At 53.0% G+C, this 21,839-nt stretch overlaps 1 protein-coding gene across 1 annotated transcript in view; it reads left to right on the forward strand.

The window, feature by feature from the left end:
- Window positions 1–341: 341 nt before the first annotated feature.
- NEURL1B (neuralized E3 ubiquitin protein ligase 1B) overlaps window positions 342–21,839 on the forward strand; it is a 31,975-nt gene continuing 10,477 nt past the window's right edge. Inside the window, exons 1-5 of the mRNA XM_069483996.1 lie at window positions 342–396; window positions 1,318–1,459; window positions 2,521–2,593; window positions 3,398–3,572; window positions 15,287–15,832. Coding sequence (XP_069340097.1) covers window positions 342–396; window positions 1,318–1,459; window positions 2,521–2,593; window positions 3,398–3,572; window positions 15,287–15,832 — 991 coding nt within the window. The remainder of the gene's footprint in view (window positions 397–1,317; window positions 1,460–2,520; window positions 2,594–3,397; window positions 3,573–15,286; window positions 15,833–21,839) is intronic.

Consider the following 21,839-nt stretch of genomic DNA (forward strand, 5'->3'; position numbering starts at 1 on the left):
CTTCTGTTTTTAACCTCTTCCTATTGCCACCTCTGCCCGCTTCTCTCTTTCTCTCTCCCCTGGCTTTCAGAGTAAGGAAAGGCTTCCTGGAGGAGGTGACATCTGAAGGAAAGTCCAGCTGACATTCAGGAAGTCAGCCTGCCCCTACCCAAATGTCATCTCCGTCTGCCTGCCTTTAAGGCCTTCTGTGGCTTGGTCAACCTGTGCCACATACCCAGGCTGGGGTGACCCTGGGGTCTGCCCTGCTCTGCATTTTCCAGAGTGTGCATCTTCATTGATTTGTTGGGCACCTTCATGGGTGGTGCAGCCATGAACGCAAGGCACAGCCGCTGGCTGCCCTCATGGCGCTGGCCCTAGTGGAAGGGGCCCACATGTTCGAACAGAGTGGGGCACCTAGTGGGTTACATCACTGAGGGGCACAAGGCACTACTACCCTGCGCCCCAGAGAGAGGGGTCAGAGCCCAACGCCCCAAACAAGGCCTGGCCACCAGACCAAGTACTGTGGGTCACGACTAGGCGGAGTCTCACACCTGTAATCCCAGAACTCTGGGAGCCCCAGGCAGGAGGATAGCTTGAGCTCAGGAGTTCGAGACCAGCCTGAGCAAGAGCGAGACCTCGTCTCTACTAAAAATAGAAAAAATTAGCCGGGCATGGAGGTGCGCACCTGTAGTCCCAGCTACTTGGGAGGCTGAGGCAGAAGGATTGCTTGAGCTCAGCAGTTTGAGGTTGCTGTGAGCTAGGCTGATGCCACTGCACTGTACTCAGGGCAATGGAGTGAGACTCTGTCTCAAAAACAAAACAAACAAAAAAAAACCACAATTCTTTAATGAAATAGAATAGAATAGAATAAAATATTGGGTGCATTCATGTAGAAAGAATATTTTGCTTCATAAGCATTTGTCTCAGTTTTGGGTGCATGTGTGTCTGTGTGTGTGTCACAGTGTCAAATGTATTTCTCTCCGTGGCTTGCAGCCAGACAGGTTGAGCGTTGGAAGGCCGTGGGCCTACAGCAGTGGAGGGCTGGGGTTACGGTGTAGAACTCAGATCTTAGAGTCAGGCTGCCTGGATTCAAATGTCAGCTCAGCCAGTTCCCACTGGCATGACCTCTTCATGCCTCAGTTTCCTTACCATGAAACAGGGAGGCTAGGGGTAGCGCCTTCACATTTGCTGGTGGTGAGAATAGAGGTGAGCATTTGGCACGTGCCTGGGATGGTAACTGTCGTGGTTATTGTTGCTGCCATGGGAAGGCAGGCCTCAGGCCTGCCCCTGGAGTCCCTAGGCTGGCTGGCAGGTGCCCTTCATTCCTTGCCTTGAAAGCCCTGCCCCTGGTGACCACAAGCCTTGAATCCAGGGGCTGGATCGGGGGCACCCTGTTCATGTGCACTGACAGCAGTTTCCAAGCGGTCCTTGGGCGCTGTCCTGGACACCTGATTGCGGATGACAAGAATCTGCCTGGCAGGTTCATTTACAATTTCCATGTGTTCACCAAACCTCCAGGCCAGGCTCTGTGCTGGGCCAGGAAACATGGCGTGGGTTTAGGGACTCAAGTTCCAGTGGGAGAGACCAACAAGGACACAGTGTTTACAGTAATTGGCGGAGGGAGAGCTCAGGGTGTTGTTGGAGCCCAGAGAAGGAGGCAAGGAAGGCTTCCTGGAGGAGTTGTGCTGTGTCTCACTGAGACCAGAAAAAAGAGACATATGCTAGGGGAAGGGAATGGGAAAGGCTGTTACAGGCCTCGGGCTCCATGTGCCTGAAAGGAGGGAGGGCACACACATATGGGGAGCTGCAGAGTTCTGGGGGTCCCAGTGCAAGTGGGGATGGCATGTGGGGTCACAGTGATGGGGACAGCCCAGCGGCAGGGGCTGGGCCGGGGGCGGGAGGTTGTGGCAGGCCGGCCGCAGTCCGGAGGCTTGCGTTTCTCAGCTGCCACACTCCCCGCCGGGCTAATGCACCGTGTTTGCCGGCAGGGGCGCAGCATTTTCCCTGGGCTGGACCACAAGGCCGCTTGGAACAGGCTGTTTAATCTTCCCCACGGAGAGAGTCGGCTCTGTCCCTCTTTTGGACTAAAGCGCTTTCTGTACTTATGGTGCTCTCTGAGGGCTCAAAATAGAAGCCCAGAAGCCATGTGTGTGGTTAGAGCCTAAAGCAGGGAGGGAAGAGGGGGGACGCAAGGTCGCAGCCCTACAGGTAGCGAGCGCTCACCGCGAGGCGGCGTGGTCAAAGCCTCGGCATGCTCGCCCCATGCCGGGCCCTTTATCTGTTTCACCCCATCAAAACTGTCAGGGCCAGGCTTCCAGAGGTCATCTCCTCATGTCGCAGAGGAGGAAACTGAGGTTCAGAGGGGTGACAAGACCTGCCCAGGGTCGGGCAGCCAGGAAGTGGCAGCATGGCATGGATCCCAGGCCTGAGGGGTTCTGAGCCCCTTCCCCTCCACTGTGGGGCATCTTGGGGCACTTCTGTCTCACATGCTGCAGCCCCCCATCCTCATGCTGAGCCCCCGAGCCTCCACCCTTCTCGCAGGTCACCCTCTGTGCCCTCCGAAGATGAATTACTTCTACCAACGGCCACCAAAATGAAGCTGCACCTGGAAGAGGTCTGTTCCCCGTCCCCAGCCCACCTCACCCTAAGCCTGAGGACTCCGTAGCTGAAATGTGGGCTCTGGGAATCTCACACTAGAGGAGAAGGGGTGAACTTGAGCTCTGTACCCCTTCCTCCTGCCAGACTGGGACTCGGGTGTCTGCCTGGTAAACACTGACCCAAGCTCCGCCACTGCCAGCCCCCACTGGCATATCAGGGTTGATTTTTCTGAGGGGTGTTAGCCCGGTTCTTTGGCTCCTGGCTTGGAAAAATCACAAGCAGGGCCAGTGTGATGGAGAGATGACAGGCACTTGGCATTTCCACACCAGCAGTTTTTATTGCAGGCTTTCAGTATAGAAAGCATAAGTACATTTCCTGAGGGCAAATGGGTCCATCTCTGAGAGTGGAGAAGACCCTGGGTTTTACCACATTTCTGCTTTTATGTCTACACCTTATAATGTGCTAAATGGTGGGCAAATAGTCATTATTTTCCTGGGAAAATGGTGGAGAGTTCTTAGAGCTAAGGGCCCTCCCCAATTTTATCCTCATAGGGTAACCTCCAGGGGTTGCCATGGCATTTGTAAACTGTCATGGCCCTGGTGGGTGTGATTTTTACTATGCTAATGTATGTTAATGGGGGAAAAGTCACCCTTGGACATGATCTCCTAGTTTCTACCCATGTTCCTGGCCGGGAAATTGCCTAACCTCAAGTTCCTGCTGTTGTAGGTTTGGTTCTAAATGTTCACTGGCCTCCTCATTTTTGCCCGCGCCCCCCCTTTTCCTGTGGTCAGTGCTGTCAACCTGCACCTGTCCCTAACAGACTCCAGACATCTTCCCCTGCACCCTGGCTGCTCACAGGCCCTTCCCACCAGAGCTCCAGGCAGCCCCCACCAGTCAGCCAGCAAGGGCACAGGCCAGGACGAGAGCCTTTGTCATCCTGGACTGCGTCTTTCCTGCACCTGAGGAGCATCCTGTGCCCACACTGTGCCATCGTTGTGAGTTGGTAGCCCCACAGGCTGGGGTCCTGCCTCCCTGGGGCTGCCCCTTACTAGCTAGACTTGACCTCTCCAAGCCTTAGTTTCCTCTTCTACAGAAAGGGGATAATGATGTGACCGCTCAGGCGTGCAAAGTGTCTGGCGGATACTAAGTGCTCACACGCAGCACCTGTTGTGATTATGTATTCACTGGGCGAAGGAGCCCCTGCTCCATGCTGAGCCCGGGATCTGATGCTCCCAAGGGAGACAGGCACAAAAGAATAATAATAACCACTAACTTGTATCACGGAGCCCACTGTGCCAGACACTGTTCTAAGCAGGTACATGCATTTAACTCTCAGGACAAAGCCCTATGAGATAGCTACTATTATTAATGCCATGTAACTGCTGAGAGAACAGAAGCACAGAGAGGGAAAGTATCTTGCCCAAGGGCACATAGCTCAAGTTGTCCAACATGATTCCGGCTAGAGGGAAGCAATGTCGCTGTGGAAGAGAAGCCTGCAGGGTCAGGTGGGGGGCATTTCCCATTTGCACTGGAAGCTTTCATAGTATTCAACAGAAATCACTGAGCATTTAGAAATACTGGAAGATTAATTTTTAGTTGCTCACCTAGTTCTTTGGTTGTGTATCTCACATCCCACCCCTAGGCGGCAGGGTGGGGCATTCTCAGCCTGTAGGTTCACCACCGGGGACCCCGGCTGGTATTCCTCAAGATCTGGTGTGTGGATCTCCGGCCCCCTGCCAAGGCAGGTCAGGGAGGGCTGATGTCCTGAGGGCTCTCTGGACAGCAAAGTGAAGGCCATGTCATCCCCGAGGGACCGAAGAATCCCCAGCAACATAGCCTGGGGACTGCTGGGGCCTGAGAGCCGCCTGCAGACCTGATGGGGCAGGGCACTGTGAACCGAATGCAGACATGATCAGTGTGTAGACATCACGTGAAGCAGATTTGAGTTCAGTCAAAGGAAGAACTTTCTAACTGTGGTAGCTGTCGGGGAGTGGAAAGCAGGGAGGAAGGCCTGTTACTGGAGTGGTACTGGAGTCTAGCGCAGCTGAGACTGGACCTGCTATTGCAGAGGCGTTGGGAGGACACAGTGGGTCCTGGATGCACTATCCAGAGGCGCCTTTGACCCTAAGGTCTTCCGGGGAGCGAGTTCCAGCACCCATCTGCTGAACTTCCGTGGAGCCCTTCACACCTGTCACTTGGGCCGTCCTCCTGCTAGTTCTGCATGGGGGGGCGGGGGTGACCCATTTTATAGATCAGGACACTGAGACACAGAACAGTGAAGCCACCTGCCTCAGCCTGGGTCTCATCCCTCCTGCTGACCTCCCAGCCTCTGCACATTTTCAGACTTGGTGGCAGGTGTTTCTGAGCGGGGTTTGGGATAGCCATCCTTAGACAGCAGGCCCTGCCCACCCTGACCCTTTCTTCCATTCTTGTTACCAAGACTCGGGGCAGCCCAGAGCTGGTCTCCTGCCTCCCCTCTGGGCAGTAAAGGAAAGTTCGTTCGTGACTAAGCCATTCAGGGAATTGGGTGGGGTGGAGGTGTCTCAGGCCGTATGGGTACTCGGCAGAATGCCCACAGCTATTTAAAAGTGTATTTTGTTTATATCTTCAACATTACACATTGTTTATATCACAATGATATCCCTTGGGTATGTGTTCCTTTCATTTTGCCGCCAGGATGGTGGATTTAGGAGATGGGTGGGCACACGTGCGTCCAGCGTCTCCGTAGCCAGGTCCGCCCAGTAAGTTTCCACTACAGACAGGCAGATCTTCCCTTCCCAGAAGAGCTTCCCTGCCCTCAAGGTTAGGGGCGTTCAAGGGCAGAAGAAGGCAGAGTGGAATTTCCATGTCTCCAGGGTACGGCCCAGAACTCCATCCCTGCAGACAGGTCACCCCCGGGCTCTGTTCCCAGGACCAGAGAGTGCTGGGAATCACTGCGTCCCGCCCCCCAGTTGGCGGACTAGAGCCTTGCACGGGATCACACAGCAGTTACAGACTGGGCCTCTGGCTGGACTCTCAAGAGAGGTGGTGGAAAGAGGATTGATTTTGGAGGCATTCCAGGGTTTGAATCTCAGTCCCACCATCGCTAAGCTGTGTGACCCTGGGCAAGTCACTTTCCCTCTCTGTGCCTCCATTTCCTCCTCTTTAGGATGGGGAGAATGGCAGTCCCTCCCTCCCTCGTGGGGTTTCGATGAGGAATACATTGGAGACGCCATGAGAAGTCTAAGCCCAGCATAAGGTGGGGACTCCATAAGTGGCCATGGCCTTTCTTCCTTGGAGGCAAGGAATCTGTCCTCCAAAAACTGACCTGTGCAAGAGGCCCACTTTAAACAGTCCTGCAGTGCCACAACCTCTCAGGTCCCTGTGAGAGAAAGTAACTGCTGGTTGGCTAGGGAGGCGACTCCGCATGATGGCCAAGAGCACGCGTGGTCTTTGGATTCAGATCTGAGTCGAATCCTGACCTCGCCCTTGACTTGCATTGTGATCTCAGGCCAGCCTTTTCCCCTCTCTGGGCTCAATGTCGCCATCTGTAGAATGGGCTCAGGGGGATAGAGAAGCCCCAGCAAGCCCAGGACCTCCAGATCGTCAGAGCTTGGGGCATGAAGGATGGAGACTTTCTCTTCCCAGCGCGTATCCCTGTACCTCTTGGGTGGCATCCTTGGTCCACACTCACCTGCCCTCCTCGGGCATTTGGCAGAAGCGCAGCAGGGTGGGTGACAGGGAGGGACGGGAAGGCTGCGTCTCCAGACAGGGCTGCGGAGTGGAAGACACGCACGGGAGCCACTTCTGGGGGCCCTCGGGGCCAGACATGGCAGGGAAGGAACAGATATCGTTGACCTACTGTGTGCCAGGCACTGTGCTCTGCTCCTTCCCTGCAGGGATGACACTTAGACTTTGTCCAAAGCAGCCACAGCATCGTCTTCCCAGCCGCGGGAACCAGGCTGGTGTGGGTTCAAATGCCACTTCCTGGCTGTGGGCGGCGCTCCCAACTTCTGGGAGCCTCTGTCCTCACTGGCAGCGGGTCTGGTAGCAGTCACCTCCTCCAGTGCTGTCGGGAGGACCCCTCGAGGTCCTCTGGGTGGGGGCCATCACCCCCAGGAGGTCTGCCTCTCCCATCAGGCCCCCCCCCCAATTCTTTTTCAGAGCTCAGGGATTCAGCACTGGGGCTCCACTCTCCCCCAACCCCCGTCCCCCCGCCCCCCGCCCCGCTGTCATCAGTCACCGCTTCCTTTTTTAGATGCTTTGCTTATTGTTCATCCCAAGTTCCGCCAAACTGTGGCCTTTGAGCAGCTCAAAACAAGCTGATTGATGACATCTACTGCCACCCCTCCCCCACCCCCCGTGTGGCTTCCTTCCTGAGACCGAGCCCGGGCACTGCTCACCCTCTGTGCCAGAAGGTGGCTTAAGCTACTTGTATTAGATATAGTCTAGCTTTTTTTTCCCTGCAGGTCAGGATGGGCCAGCAAACGTTTCGCCCAGCTGCTGGGCTTGTGAAGAGCATTTCCTCCGCTCCAGGAGCCAGAACGGAATGGCTCAGGGGCTCCTGGGCCGGTGGATCTCTTGTTCCAAAAAGTTTCCACGCTTTGGGGCCCTGCAGGTGCTCACCTGGGGCTGAGGCTGGGAGCAGCCAGGCTTCTGGGCACCCCGGCGGGGGAGTGGCTGTCAAGGCAGAGAGGAGGAGCGGCAGGCTTGGCAGACTTGGCCAGCCAAGCAGCGGGCAGCTGCCAGGGGCTGCCAGGAGGAGAAGCAGGCCCAGAGGGGTGGGACTGTGTTGGCAGTTGGAAGAGACATTCAAATCCTGGGCTGCTCTTCTCACTCCTGCTATGCTGGGCCATTTTGACAGGGAAGAAAAGAAGGCCCAGGGTTCGAATCTCATTCTTCAGAGAGGTCGATCCACGGGGGCGTTCTTCCCTGCTCCAAAGCCTTCGGTATCCCCGGAGCCTTCTTGAGGACTCTGGCCTCCTCTGCATGGCCTTTAAGACCCTTTGTGATACAGCCCCTGACTCCCTCTCCACCCTCCCCTCACCCTTCTGCTCTGCATTCGCCAGTACACTTAGCTTATTCTCACCTCCAGGCCTTTGTTGGTGCTGTTCCTTCCGCCTGAAACACACTTCCCATCCTTTACCACCCTTCCGGCCCTCCGTCCTCAGTCTGCAGAGTGGCTCCCCTGCAAAGCTGTGCAGTGATGGGTCTGTCCGCTCAAGGGGGCAGGGACGGTGTGTGGCCTGTCAGGGCATGGTCCCCTGCAGCCAGCGCAGGCCCTGGCACAGAGTGATGCTCTGCAAATGTCAGCTGGAGGAGGAAGTGATGCACTTGAGAAGGAATGAGGGCACATCCTCCCACCCCTCACTGCAGTGAGCCCTAACCCTGGGAGCCGGCGCCTCTGAAGTTGGAGTTTCCTGGGTCCCTTTATCAAGAAGAGACCTCGGTCAAGGGGCCCAACACAGGGTTGGAGCCAGCATGGAAATCCCAGCTCTGGCTGAACATGCTTTGTGTGTGTGTGGGAGGGGGGTGTCGGGATGACCTCACCCCCCGGGAACTCTCGCATCAGAGCCCACTCAAGCTACGAGGGCTGCCACTTAGGCCTGGGTGGAGTGGGCTTTTCTCCTTCTAAGCAGCATCCTGTGACCTCCAGCTCAGGGTGTCCTTGCAGCTGTTGATGGGTTTTGTTTGCAAAGCAAAGTAGGGGGGAGCAGGGTGGTGGTTTCCATCCTGGGTGGCCAACCAGGCTTCTGAAACAAAGAACAAAGTCCCAGTAAGCTGGCTTCTGTCTCCTGGGTGCCTGTCACTGCCCCATTTGGCAGAGGTGAGGAAGGGTTGGTTATTTTTTTTCTAGCCCATTTTTAAACCAGCCAATGGAAAAGGCACACTCTGTTGCCAAAGGAGACCAATAGCCTTTCCCCCTCTTGGTGTGGCGGGAAGCCTTGCCACATACCAGCCTTGCCTTTTCCTCTCTCTAAAGCAATACACACGCACACGCACACACACACACACACACACACACACCGTGTTGCTTCCTACTGCCAACAGTGTTGGTTTGCATTTTGGACTTGGGCAAACGTCGCTTGAACCAGAGATTTCTCAGTGAAGGTCCACAATCCAAGGATGGGTGTTATAAGGGTCTAGGAGGCCCCTGAACTTTGACCGTCAAATTGCATGCATAGGTTGTGGGTATGTTTCTGGGGAGAAAGACCTCTACAGCTTTTGTTGCTCTTAACAAGGTCCATGACCACCTACCCCAATCCAAAGGTTATGGCAGCTGCCTTGAGAAAGAGGTAGGGTGGAAGAAAGGATGTGAGCCTGGTCCTCTGAGACCCTCAGTTTCCTCATCTGGAAAGTAAAAATGCTAAAACCTACTCTGCAGGGTTGTCCTGAAGATTAAACCAAATAAAAAAAAAAGGCATGTGCCCAGCATACAGTAGGGGCTCAGTAAAACTCCAGTGAAATCCTCTTGTTCAAAGGAGGGGGTAGAATAGACCATTCTCCCCATTGGCAATCCCCCATGCTGGTGGAGAGGAATCTGCTGAGTGCCAACACATGGGATGCGGCATCTCAGGGCCAGAGCAGTGGAGCTGTTGCTTCCTGCCACCCCCCTGGCAGTTACTGCCATTTCCTTGGACTCCTTTTAGATCAAAGGAAGGGCCAGGCTGGGGACATGAGTGAGGATCATTCAGGGGATAGCACAGAGTACATTTGGGTTGTTGCTGGGATTACTTAAAAATAGGCCTCTGTCCTTGGACATCAAGCAAAGCAACCCCAGGGTTTTTAAGAGGTTTTTCCTGGCCTAGGTCACGAGCCCTCCATGGGACAAACATTTCGGAATATATTTCCCCAGCTGCCACAGGTAGGTGTCTCTGACCCAGGAACAAACCTTTCCTAGCCAAAGGAACTAAAGGAAATGATTAAAGGAAGAGACCAGAGTGTTTAATGAGCACCTACTGTATGCAGCGCACTGTGTCTGATGAGCTGCCTTGTGTCATCATCACAACAATCTTGCAGGGTGAGATGACTTTAACTAGTTTTCTAGGTCTGGTGGGGGGAGGGGGAAACAGAGAAGTTAAGCATGGATCCCAGTATCACACAGCCAATAAATGACAAAACCAGAATTCAAACCCAGGTCAGTCTGACACTAAGCCTGTGCTCTTTTTTAACCACCTATCAAATTGTGATTTAGAAGTAAAAAACACAGTGTAATCTCCAGACCCGTCTTTTTAACCATTTTACCATCATCTCTTTGCCTTTTGGGATGGATAGAAGGCCTGGGTCATAGACCCCTGATGTAGGAGGAGACCCCAGGTGGAGGTGAGGGACTTCCCCAGCGGTCGAACTTGATGTTCCCCATGGGGAAGAGAATGGCCATTTATTGTGCACCTACTATGTTCCAGGATGTCTGCTGGGACCTTTCTGTGCTCTCATCACCTACCAGCAGCCTAAGATGGGGTCTGAGGTCACACCATTTGCAGGTGGCAGAGCTACAGCATTGGGAGCTGCAGTGACTTGCTCAAAGGCCTGCAGATTAAGCATAGCAAAGCACAGGCTTTCAACCAGAGCCATGAAATAAACCAAGGAGCTGCCCAGAAAGGGAGCAGTTCAGAAAGACTTGCCCCAGGCTGGGCAGCAGCCCTCCTCTCCAACCCTCCACAGCCGCCACCCCCCCAAGTCTCTGCCCACACATTCAGAGTTGGGGCGTTGCTTCCTTATCTTTCATGAGAGGCCAGGGGTTTGGTCCCTGGTGTGGTTTGGGGGCCTCTTCTCAGCAGAAGGTTTGTTTGCTTGTTTGTTTTTTCACCTGTGATGGGGTGTCCATTTGAATCTGGTCCTGGTGCCAGCGGCGGAGTGAGGACTTCTGTGCTGGCAGACTGAGCTGTGATCACCAGGAGAAGAACGTGAGGGACATTTGGGCCCTTGATGGACTATTCTGCAGCCCTGAAACAAGCACAGTGAAGGCAGGGGAGCCATGTGGGGAAATGCTTTTCATGTAATGTTGAGTTGGGGAAGAAAAGGCAGGGTGCAAAATTGGGTGTGCACCCTTGGAAAATGGAGATGGATCTTGTCGGTGAAGATTGGTTCTGAGAATTAGCTGCAATCACACGTGGAAAATATTGGAAAACACGCAGCACAAGGCGTGGCGTATGGAGGGCACGACCCGCGGCTCTCAGGTGAGATCAGGGCTGGAACTACGCAGAATGCAGGTCGCGCTAGGGTGTGACGGTGGGGAGGTACAGCAGGGCGTGGATTTTCTCCTCTTTCCCAGTCTTGCTGCGATGTGGCCATTGTTTTTATTGCAGCAATTCAAATGATTAAGTTCAGGGTTTCCAGGGACATCTCTAAACCAGGATGATCTGCAAAGCCCTTTGAACCCACCTCCACAATCCTCTGTTCCCTGGAGGAACCACTTTCCCTGAACCGAGCTAAAAGCAGATGCTGGTGTACAATTTGGAGATTGCTTATTGTTCTTTCATTTTAAGCATCTTCAATTTGTATAAATAACACATCCTCTCAAACTTTTTCACTCTGGTTTTCTTTATCTCTCATCAGGGCTCTGGCCTCTGGGGGGGTGAAATGAGTGTTTATCCCTCATTCCCTGAAGGAAGTCAAATCATATAATCAAGATTAAACAAATATGTAAACGTAGCTGGTTGCTTGGCTGCATTTCATCCTAACATATAGTTGGTTTTGCAGGAAACGTCCCCTTAGCGTAACAAGGCAGTATTTCTCCCCTCTCCAGCATTCCTCGAACCGCCAGGCCCCTCTTGGAGAACATCTGCCGAGGATTCCCGAGCCATTTTGCAAAGAAACTCTCTGATTGAGAGATACGGTTGGAAAACACAACAGGGATGGGGAGGGGAGATAAAAATAATCAAATAAGGGTGGCCGTGGATGTTGGCGCTCAGAAGGGCTTTTGATCTGTGGTCATATTTAATGTCTCCCGGGGATTCGCCAGCTGGAGGGGCCTTGGCCTGTCGGGCACTGGCAGAAGCTGCGGCCCCAAGTTGAGTGCTGCGTGCAAGGCCACAGCGTGTGTGGAGAACACAGGCTGCTGCTGTCCCTGGCTGCCTCTGCCGATGGCTCATACCGCAGCGGCGTTTCCCCCACACCCACCCCCCAGTCTGGGGTTTGTCCTTCTGAACCAGCTCTCCAGCCGGCCCTCCTTTCTCCCTGTGGCTCCCGAGGTGGCCTGCAGCCTGGCTCTGTGGCCACCACCTCGCCTCCTTGGGGGCCCCTTCCCAACAGGCCTGGCCGTGGCCCTGCTTTGCTGGAAACCCTGTCGTAGCTCCCTCTTGCCTATGCCGTGCCGTCTGAGCCTCTTGGGCTGGCATTCGGGGCCTCCCCATCTGGTTCTTCTGACCTTTGCAGCACCCTCGCCCCTCGCCCCTGCAAGACAGTGGCTGCCCAGCTTCACACACCGTCTCCGTGCCGGCCATGTTATAATACTTCACTCTCCCACCGACTCCAGCGTCCCCTCGCCCCTGCCCCTAGCATTCCCCTCTTCTCCCTCTCCGCCCTCCAGACCTGGCTCGGTGGCATCACCACTACTCCAGCCCCTAGCTGAGTCTGGGCCTTCCTCCAGGCCCTTGCAGCCCCCAGTGCTGTTGCCTAGGTGGTCTTGATCATGCCTGTTGTCCTTGTGTGTTTGGCTGCGTGTCTGATGCAGAGAGGCTCAGATCTCCACGAGGGCAGGATGTGTGTGATCTGCAGGAAGGATGAGTGAGTGAATGACTGAACGAGCAGCAGGGTGAACATTTTGTCTGCTGGCCTCCTGTCCCAGTCCAGCGCCCAGCAGGCCTGCCCAGGGGCTTGGGGAGTCAGGGGCAGCCTCTTGCCTCCCTCTCCTACATCAGAGGCCTGTGGCCCAGCCCTTCTATCCATCCTGTGTTTGTTCCTAAAAGACAGAGAGACTATGGTAAAATGGTTTAAAAAACGGATCTGGAGATCACACAAACCTGGTTTTAATCCCAGCACTGTCCTTAGCTAAACCCGCTGTGTGACTTTGGGCAGGTGACGTGACCTCTCTGAAACTCCATTTCTTCATCCATAATGGGATGGATAACAGTAGTCTTTACCTCATGGGGATATTGTGAGGATTAAATGAGGAAATGCGTGGCAAACAATCAGCCCAGAGGAAGCGTCTGAATGCATGGTGATTCTACCAGTCGGGACATTTTTGGTTGCAAGTATGAAAACCCCAGCTCAACCAGGCTTAAATGCAAAAGAGGGGCCAGGTGCGATGGCTCACACCTATAATCCTAGCACTCTGGGAGGCCAAGGCAGGAGGATTACCTGAGGCCAGGGGTTTGAGACCAGCCTGAGCAAGAGGGAGACCCGGTCTCTACAAAAATAGAAAAAAATTAGCCGGGCATGGTGGTGCGCGCCTGTAGTCCCAGTTACTTGGGAGACTGAGGCAGGAGGATCACTTGAGCCCAGGAGTTTGAGGTTGCAGTGAGCTATGATGACACCACTGACCTCTAGCCAGGATGACACCATTGCACTCTAGTCAGAATGAGACCCTGTCTCAAAACAAAACAAGACAAAAACGTGCTTCTAGCTGAGAAGTCTACAATTATCTGAGCTGACATGGACAAGCGCCTGCCCTCCGGGCCCCACGTGTGATAGTCCCTGCCCTTCCTTGCCACTGCCCTGCGTCCCCTTCACGTGTCTGTCATAGAACCAATGGGTCTTTTAAGATTTGTTTTATCTATTGATTGTAGTTTAAACACCCAAAGCAAGTATACTGAATGTTTTTTCTTTCTGCAAAGACAAATTAAAGCCTCCAAATCTCTACTACCTTTAAATCATATCCAGAATCTGACCCCTCTCACCACCTTTACTGGTACCCCCCCATCTGATCCACCGTCGTCTCTGCCCTGGAATAACCCAGTAGCGTTGCTGGAGCCGCCAGCTTCCTTGCCCACCCCAGCGGCCCCCCACCCCCACCCCCCAGTGGCCTGAGCAGTCCTACCACTTCTCTGCTGTAAACCTTCAATAAGGGCTCAGCGCAGTCGGAGTAAAATGGTTGAAGAAGAAGCAACTACTATAGGCTCGCCCCCCACCCCCAATCTTATTTCCTTCCACACCCCCACATGCTTACACCATCGGGCTGCGCTGGCTTCCTTGTCATTTCTCAGCCTCACCAGCACAGTCCCACCTCAGGGCCTTTGTACTTGCTGTACCCGCTGCCTGGAATGATCCTCCCCCAGGCGCCCTCATGGTTCACTCCAGTCGCCTCCTTCGGGTCTCTGCTCAAAATCACCCATCAGAGAGCCCCTCCCCAGAAATCCTAAGAACGCCTCCCTCTGCCCGCCTTCCCTGGCTGCGTTGTTCTCTGTAATGTGTTTTGTCTTCTGTGGCTCAGTGGCTTCTGCTGGGAGCGGGGCCTCCGGCTTCCCTGCACGACCTCCCGCCTTGGCGAGTGGGGCTTCCTTTTCCTGGGGCTGGGAGGGGCGCGTGGCTTGTCTGCCTCCTCATTGCCTCTCCCTCTTCATTTTGTCCTGCCCTGGCTCCCGTCAGCCTCATATTAATTGAACTTCCCACCTCCACCCCCTGATGTGCCCAGAGCACAGCGCACCCTGTGGCTGGGTGTGGGAGGAGTGGTCCCTCAGTCCCTGGGGTCACCGTTTTTCCCACTGTGGGCCCCAGGCGGCCTGCCGTTTATGAGAATTTGCCATGAAAATTGTATTCAGCTACTGTTGTGAACCAGCAGCAGAGGCTCCTGCAGTTGTCACCCACCTTGCCGCCTCCCAGGCTGCCAGAGCCTCCCAAGAACAGCCGGGGGATGGGAGGAGGAAAGGCAGGGCAAGATGACGACTCCCACTCATTGGCCCACCTGGGTTTGTGACCCGTGGCCAGATCCTTTGAAAGACCACCCATGGATTCCCGAGGTCTTTCAGAGCAGCATTTCCTTAGAAATGAACCCGCAAAGTGTGCATTCTAGAAAAGCCAACCTTGCTCATAAGGAATACCTTCGTTTCCTGTGGGTCACAGAGTCCTGGCTTGGATTTGCTTTGGAACCTCAGTAGTATCTTATTAGTGGCCTGTTAGCATATACTTTGTGCCAGGTATTCTGTGAATCTAGGGGCTTCATCCACATAACCGTCTAGCAGCTGTGTAAGTAATGTCTCCATTTTACAGGCAAGAAAACAAGCTAGAGAAATGACAGGTTCCCTCCCGTATCACCTAGCCAAGAATTGCCGGAGAGCTGGGATGCAGGCTACCTTGGGGATCCCAAGAGAATGCGGTTTCTGTTGCCTTACTGCCTTGCTTTTGAATAAAACTTGCACAGCAAACAGCAGCCAAAGACCTTCACCACCACCCCCCCGCCCAAGAACCCATGGCCCCTGTTGCCTTTGGAGGGACTCCGCAGCCCAGAGGTGGCCTGGGGAGGCCCTTCCAGATTTGGAGGGGTTTGATGGAGATGGAGAAGTCATTTGACCCCTGCTGGCTGGGGAGACAATTTCACTGGTGTTGGCCCATCTGACACTGAAACACCTCTGGTGCTTCATCATACACACACACACACACACACACACACCCCCACCGCCTTGGTTTGCTCATCTGTGAAATTGGTATAGTGATTTTGCTGTGGCTTTGGTCTAGCCTGGAGCCTTCTCAAGTTTATCATTTGCCGGTCTAATTAAAAGAGAATTTAAAATGAAAATGACTTTATTAAAAGACCAATCAGTTCTAACCGTCCTGCCTGTCTCTCCCGCAGACTCGAGCCCGCCGGCGCGCCTGCTGGCCACCCGGCCGTGCTGCGGCCCCGGCCCGGAGCGGCGCCAGGTCCTGGGCGAGGCGCCGCGCTTCCACACGCAGGCCAAGGGCAAGAACGTGCGGCTGGACGGCCACTCGCGCCGGGCCACACGGCGCAACAGCTTCTGCAACGGCGTCACGTTCACCCAGCGGCCCATCCGGCTGTACGAGCAGGTGCGGCTGCGCCTGGTGGCCGTGCGCCCGGGCTGGAGCGGCGCGCTGCGCTTCGGCTTCACGGCGCACGACCCGTCGCTCATGAGCGCCCAGGACATCCCCAAGTACGCCTGCCCCGACCTGGTGACGCGGCCCGGCTACTGGGCCAAGGCGCTGCCCGAGAACCTGGCGCTGCGTGACACCGTGCTGGCCTACTGGGCGGACCGCCACGGCCGTGTCTTCTACAGCGTCAACGACGGCGAGCCCGTGCTCTTCCACTGCGGCGTGGCCGTGGGCGGCCCGCTCTGGGCGCTCATCGACGTCTACGGCATCACCGACGAGGTGCAGCTCCTCGGTAGGTCGCGGGGCCCTGCTCGGGACCGGGCAGAGGTGCCCCGTGTGCGAGGATGGGCGTTTCTTTAGTATTCACAGCCACTGAACGGTGGACGCGCTTGGCCAGGCGCGTGCTAAGCACTTTAAGCATCTTAACTCATTTATGTATCACAACCACGGGCCGACCCGGTTTACAGAAGAGAACACTGAGGCATGGCGAGAGGTTAGATGGTTAGCGTTGCAAAGCCAGGACGGGAACCCACACGGGTCGAACTGGCCCAGGTTCACTCACTCACTGATTCCCCTTCACTTCCTTGTTTATTTGCTCCGTTATTCATTAATTAATTCATTTGCACAGGCATTTATTCATTTGCTCACTCCTTCACTCCATTTACTCACACTTCCACTTGTACACTGAGTCGCTCATTTACCCAGCAGTCAAAAGTAACCTCTGATCACACCCGTGAGTACCTGCAGGCAGTGAGCAGTCAGATGTATCAAACCCCAGGCTGGGTGCGGTGGCTCATGCCTGTAATCCCAGCACTTTGGGAGGCCGGGGAGGGAGGATCATCGCTTGGGGCCAGGAGTTTGAGGCTGCAGTGAGCTATGATTGCACCACTGCACTCCAGCCTGGGCAACAGAGCAAGATCCTTCTCAAAAAAAAAAAAAAAACAGGCCAGGCACGGTGGCTCACGCCTGTAATCCTAGCACTCTGGGAGGCCAAGGCAGGAGGATCACTTGAGCTCAGGAGTTCGAGACTAGCCTGAGCAAGAGTGAGACCCCATCTCTACTAAAAAGAAAAAAAGAAAAAAAAACCCAGCCAGGCGTTTCAGTGCACACCTGTAGTCCCAGCTACCCGAAAGGCTGAAGCAGAAGGATTACTTAGAGCCCAGGAGTTGGAGGTTGCAGTGAGCTACAATGATGCCACTGCACTCTACCCAGGGTGACAAAGGGAGACTGTGTTTCAACAAAAACAAGGCAACTGAACACCACTCCTTACAACCCCCCACCCCTTAAAAAAACTAAAGTAAAAGAAAAAACAACCAAAAACGGCCCACTGGTAATGGGCTCAGGGTCCTGGGAGGCAGGCGAGTGGGACCAGTCCTCACAGGGGTGGCGGCCACTGCTGCTGAAATCCTGATGCCCAGCACTTGTGAGCACAGAAGTCTGCTGCCCTCGTGGTGAGACTTTTCTTTTTACTTTTTTAAAAATTGAGGTAAAATTCACGTAACAGAAAAGTAACCATTTTAAAGTATGCACATGGGTGGTATACAGTTGACAGCCATCACCTTTAGTTCTAAAACATTTCATCACCCCAAAGGGAAACCCCTACCCATTAAGCAGCCGCTCTCTGTCGTCCCCTCCTCCCCGCCCGTGGCCACCTCTGATCTGCTGTCTGCTGGAGCCCTCCACCCTTGAACCTACTGATAGCACCTGAACCAGCCCAGCCTCGATTTATGGGGGGGTAAAGGGACAGCAAGTTTCTCAGGGTGTCTGGACACAGCTCTCAATGTAACTCCCCTGTGATGAAATGCGTAGATCTAAAGGTTGGTGGGTTTGGCAAGCTTCAGGCACCTGTCCATAACCCCAGAAAATCTCTGCCTTCCTCTTCTGAGTCAACTCCCCACAGCCTCAGAGGTAGCCACTGTTCTGATTTTCCACCATAGATTAGGTTAGTTTTGCCTGGTTTCGAACCTTATATAAATGGGATCAGACAGTATCTATGCCTTCGTGTCTGGCTTCTTTCAGCATGATATTTTTTTGAGATTCATCCACGTCGTTGCTGTGTGTATCACTGGTTTATTCTGTTTACCACTGAGTAGTGGTCCATGATACGGATTATCGCAGTTTGCATATCTGAATGTTTGGGCTGTTTCTGGTTTTTCAGTCCTGCATCTTTTGGTAAATCCCTGGCCTGGGCTCCTTGCTCTCCTGCATGCCCCCAGTCACCACCCTGCCATTGGGCAGGGACAGAAGAGTCATGCATTCAAGCTATGCCCTTAGCCCCAGGCGTAGGAAGGCAGCAGAACTTCTGTGTGGTCAAGGCAGAGAGGTGGATCTCATGGACCTCTGCTATAGACCTGGCTTTCCACTTGCCAGCTGTGTGGCTGTGGCCAGGGAACTGAACCTTTCTGTGTTGCAGTTTTTTCATCTGTAAAATAGGTTCATGATAGCACCCACCTTATGAGATTGTTGGCAGGCTTCCATGAGATGATATGTGAAAAGAATGCAGCACAAGACCTGGCACAGAGCAGACACTCAAGAAATAACAGCTGAGAAATAAGAATCTCTCCCTGTTTGCAAGTGGGCTGGAGCACATGTCCAAATACCAGGCTTAGACAGACCAGATTGTGAATAGCTGCCCACCCTCCAAGCTGGGGCTTTACTTGGGCATTTTAACCGTGTCCCCTCATGCTCTTTTTCATGAAAGGTTTTGATATTTTACTTCCATGAAATGCAGATTTCTAAAACCTCCTAGGTCTCCCGTCACTCTTTGGGAGGCTTAATTCCTGTGGAGCAGGGAAGCAATCCCGCCTCATTCACCTGCTCATTCACAGCCCGTGTCTTTGAGTAACGGCCAAGAAATCACAGCCACTCCATAATCAGCACAAGTAGATTAGGATTTTTTAAAAATACAAATTGGAAGCAGCCTTTGATGACTTAATGAGACTGAAAAAAATCTGTGAGGAGGCATGGACACTTCCCCCACATTCTCTTAATCAGCAAACCCTTACTGAACTTTAGAATGTTCCAGGGAGGGAGAGGCAGAGTCCGCTGGAACATCAGTACAGCAGGCAGACAGCCTCAGTTTCCTCATGTGCAGGTTATTCCTGAGATTCAATAACTAATGGGAAGTACCTGGCACAGGTACTACAGCAAAAATGTTCACAAAAATATATAAAAGGGGGAAATAAAATTAGAAGGAATTCCATGTTTGAGTAATGAGATGGGTGAATTTCACTACCTTCTTTATATCTGTGAGCTACCATTTTTAAAAATATATACGTAAGGAGCTTGTATTGCTTTTACAGCCAGCAAGAGCAATAAAGTTACTTTCCTTTCCAAAGGTCATGGGAGATAATGGAGGAGAAATTGCTGGCTTGTGATTGAGGCTCAATAAACATTTGTTTCCTTCCCAGGGGAAAAGCAAGTGACATTGGTTACATCTGGGTAAAGGGATTATGGGTGATTTTTCTTTCTTTTTTTTTCTCCTTCCCAAGTTAACAATGATTTATAAGTCAGGAAAGAAAAATTATAATAAAAATAAGAAACTAAGCAGTCATAACTTAATATGGTTTTAAATACAGGCAACAAGTACCCTGCTATTGTCAGCATAGGACAAGGCAACATGAGAATCTCAGAATTCCTACGAGAAATCTCCTAATTCCTGGGAGAACTTGGTTTCTCGAGGGTGGTGTCCAAGATACCAAATGGATACATAAAAGGCAGCCAGTGTCCATGTTGTTCCTTTCCTTTGCAAGGAGCAAGGAGGTGACATGGTTCCTTTACAGCCTCTCAGCTGTGAAATTCCAGAATTGAAAAATCCCTGGGACTCCCCATGCCTCCCTCACTGCAATCAGACCCCACTGGATAAAGCCTGAAAACCAACAAACGAAAGCAGCATCTGGGTAGGGTCATCAAATGTAGCAAATAAAATACAGGACACCTAGTAGTTTGAATTTCAGATAAACAACGAAAATTTTTTAGTATAAGTATTTCCCATGTAATATTTGGGACATACTTATGTGGAAAAAAATTTATTTATCTGAAATTAAAATGTAACTGGGCATCCTTTATTTTATCTGGCACCCCTGGCCTGGGAAGCATCCTCCCCATCTTGTGGGACAGGGGTGCACTTTATTTGCCCTAGAACTTGAGCCAAAGTTAAGTCTCAGAAAGAAAAAGAGATTCATAGGACTTACTTTTTTTTTTTTTTTTTTTGCCTGGTGGAATCATGTGCCCAGCCTGCATCTTCCTGCATGGGTGCCCAGCTGCCCCATAGAACACTGCCTCTCTGGGGCCGGGGGTGCCTGTTTTAGAAAAGTGACTAGCCTAGAACCACCAAGATTGCCAGCGGCAGAGCCAGGACTGGGAGCCAGTGTGTCTGTATTCACATCGGTGGTTCTCAGCCTTGGCTATATGTTGTGCTCACCTGGGGAGCTCTGAAACCCACTGCCCAGGCTGTCCCCAGACCAGTAAACTCAGAACCCCAGGGGCCGGGCACAGTGGCTCATGCCTGTAATTTCAGCACTTTGGAAGGCCAAACCAAGAGGATCACTTGAGCCCAGGAATTCAAGACCAGCCTAGACAACATAGCAAGACCCTGTTTTTACAAAAAATATAAACCTTAGCTGAGCATGGTGGCACATACCTGTAGTCCCAGCTACTCGGGAGGCTAAGACAAGAGGATGGCTTGAGCCTAGGAGTTCGCAGTTGCAGTAAGCTGTGATAGGGCCACTGCACTCCAGCCTGGGGGACAGAGGGAGACCCTGTCTCAAAAAAATAAAAAATCAGAGCCTCGAGGGGTGGCTTCCAGGCATTCAGATTTCTTAGGGCTCCTCAGATGGCCCCAGGGTACAGCCGAGGTTGTGATCTCAATCCCCTTGGTATGGAAGTGTAATCCGCCTTCTCTCCTCCCTCCCTGCTGGGGAACCTTGGGTGCAGGTTGTGTCCTTCAGACTCCTCGGTTCAGGGCACGGGATCATCGTTGGACCGTGCAAGCCCCGTTTCTTGCTTTGTTGGACTTTTTCACTTCATCCTCAATCCCCACTCCTTTTCATGCCTTCCCCTGCACAGATAGGCACCACTGATGTTTGGCATAATCCCACAAGTATACTTTTAAAAATACGTAGGTTTGTTTTATATGTTTTCTATGCATAGATGGATGGTATTATGTTAAGGATCTTACTCTGTTTTTCTTTTTTCATTCACCCCTTTTTAGGGTCTATCTGTGCTGTTACATGTCTCTCTGGCTCCTCGTTCCCTGTGGCCTCCCCGCTTGGTGGACACCTGGGTTACTGCCAGTCCCCCCAGCCACACACACAAACTAGACCGTCTCCAATCTAGCATTGTCTCCCAGGGCTGCTCGTTTAATGGTCTCCGGGGCACAGACCAGGATGGGCTTGCTGTGTCCCAGAGCGGGTCCATCCCTGAGAGCCTTGCCTTTCTCTAGATGCTCCTTGGGGCCAAAGAGGAGGAGCTGAGCCCAAGAGAATTACTTTCTGCTGAATTTAGCAATTCCTGGACCTGGGAGAGGAAGGTTCTGCCAGGCCATGCACGGTTTCCCCGCTCCTCTCCTGGCTCCAGGAGGCATTACGGGTTGGGTATCCCTTATCCGAAATGCTTGGGACCAGAAGTGTTTCGGATTTCAGAAGTTTTTGGATTTTGGAATATTTGTATTATACTTATCATTTCAGTATCTCTTACCTGAAAATCTGAAATGCTCCAATGAGCATTTCCTTTGAGCATCATGTCTGTACTCAAAAAGTTTCAGATTTTGGATTGAGGATACTCAATGTGTAGAAGCCCTTTCCAGGGGCTCTCGAGTTCAGGCCCCGTGCTGTCTGGAGGCAGCCCTGTCCCTCTTCCCAGGCAGCTCAGGAGCGGTCAGTGTCAGGCCTGCCGTCCTTCATCTGCCCAGTGGTGGAAGGCTGGTCAGACTCAACAAGTAATGCCAGCCCAAGGCTATGGCATTGCAGACTGTATTGTCAGAAATCTTTGGTTGCAAGGGACAGAAACCCAGTTCAGTCTCACTTAAGGAAGAAGAATTAATGTCTCATGGGACTGAAAATTCCTGGGAACAGCTACCTTAAGTCTGGCTTCATGCAAGGGCCCAGCGATCAGCACCTGGAGTACTCGTCTGTCTTCGTTTCTTGCTCTACCTTCTTTGTTGGCTTCGTCCTCAGCCGGGCTCTCCTTTGGGGTGGAGGGAAGGCCACCAGCAGCTCCAGTCCCCTGTCCCACCAACCGAAATCCAGCAGCAGGAGAGCTGCTTTCTGCAAGGTCTGCCTAACCTCTCGAGACTTAGC

This window comes from Eulemur rufifrons, chromosome 10 (genome assembly GCF_041146395.1).
Source record: "Eulemur rufifrons isolate Redbay chromosome 10, OSU_ERuf_1, whole genome shotgun sequence".
NCBI lineage: Eukaryota > Metazoa > Chordata > Mammalia > Primates > Lemuridae > Eulemur > Eulemur rufifrons.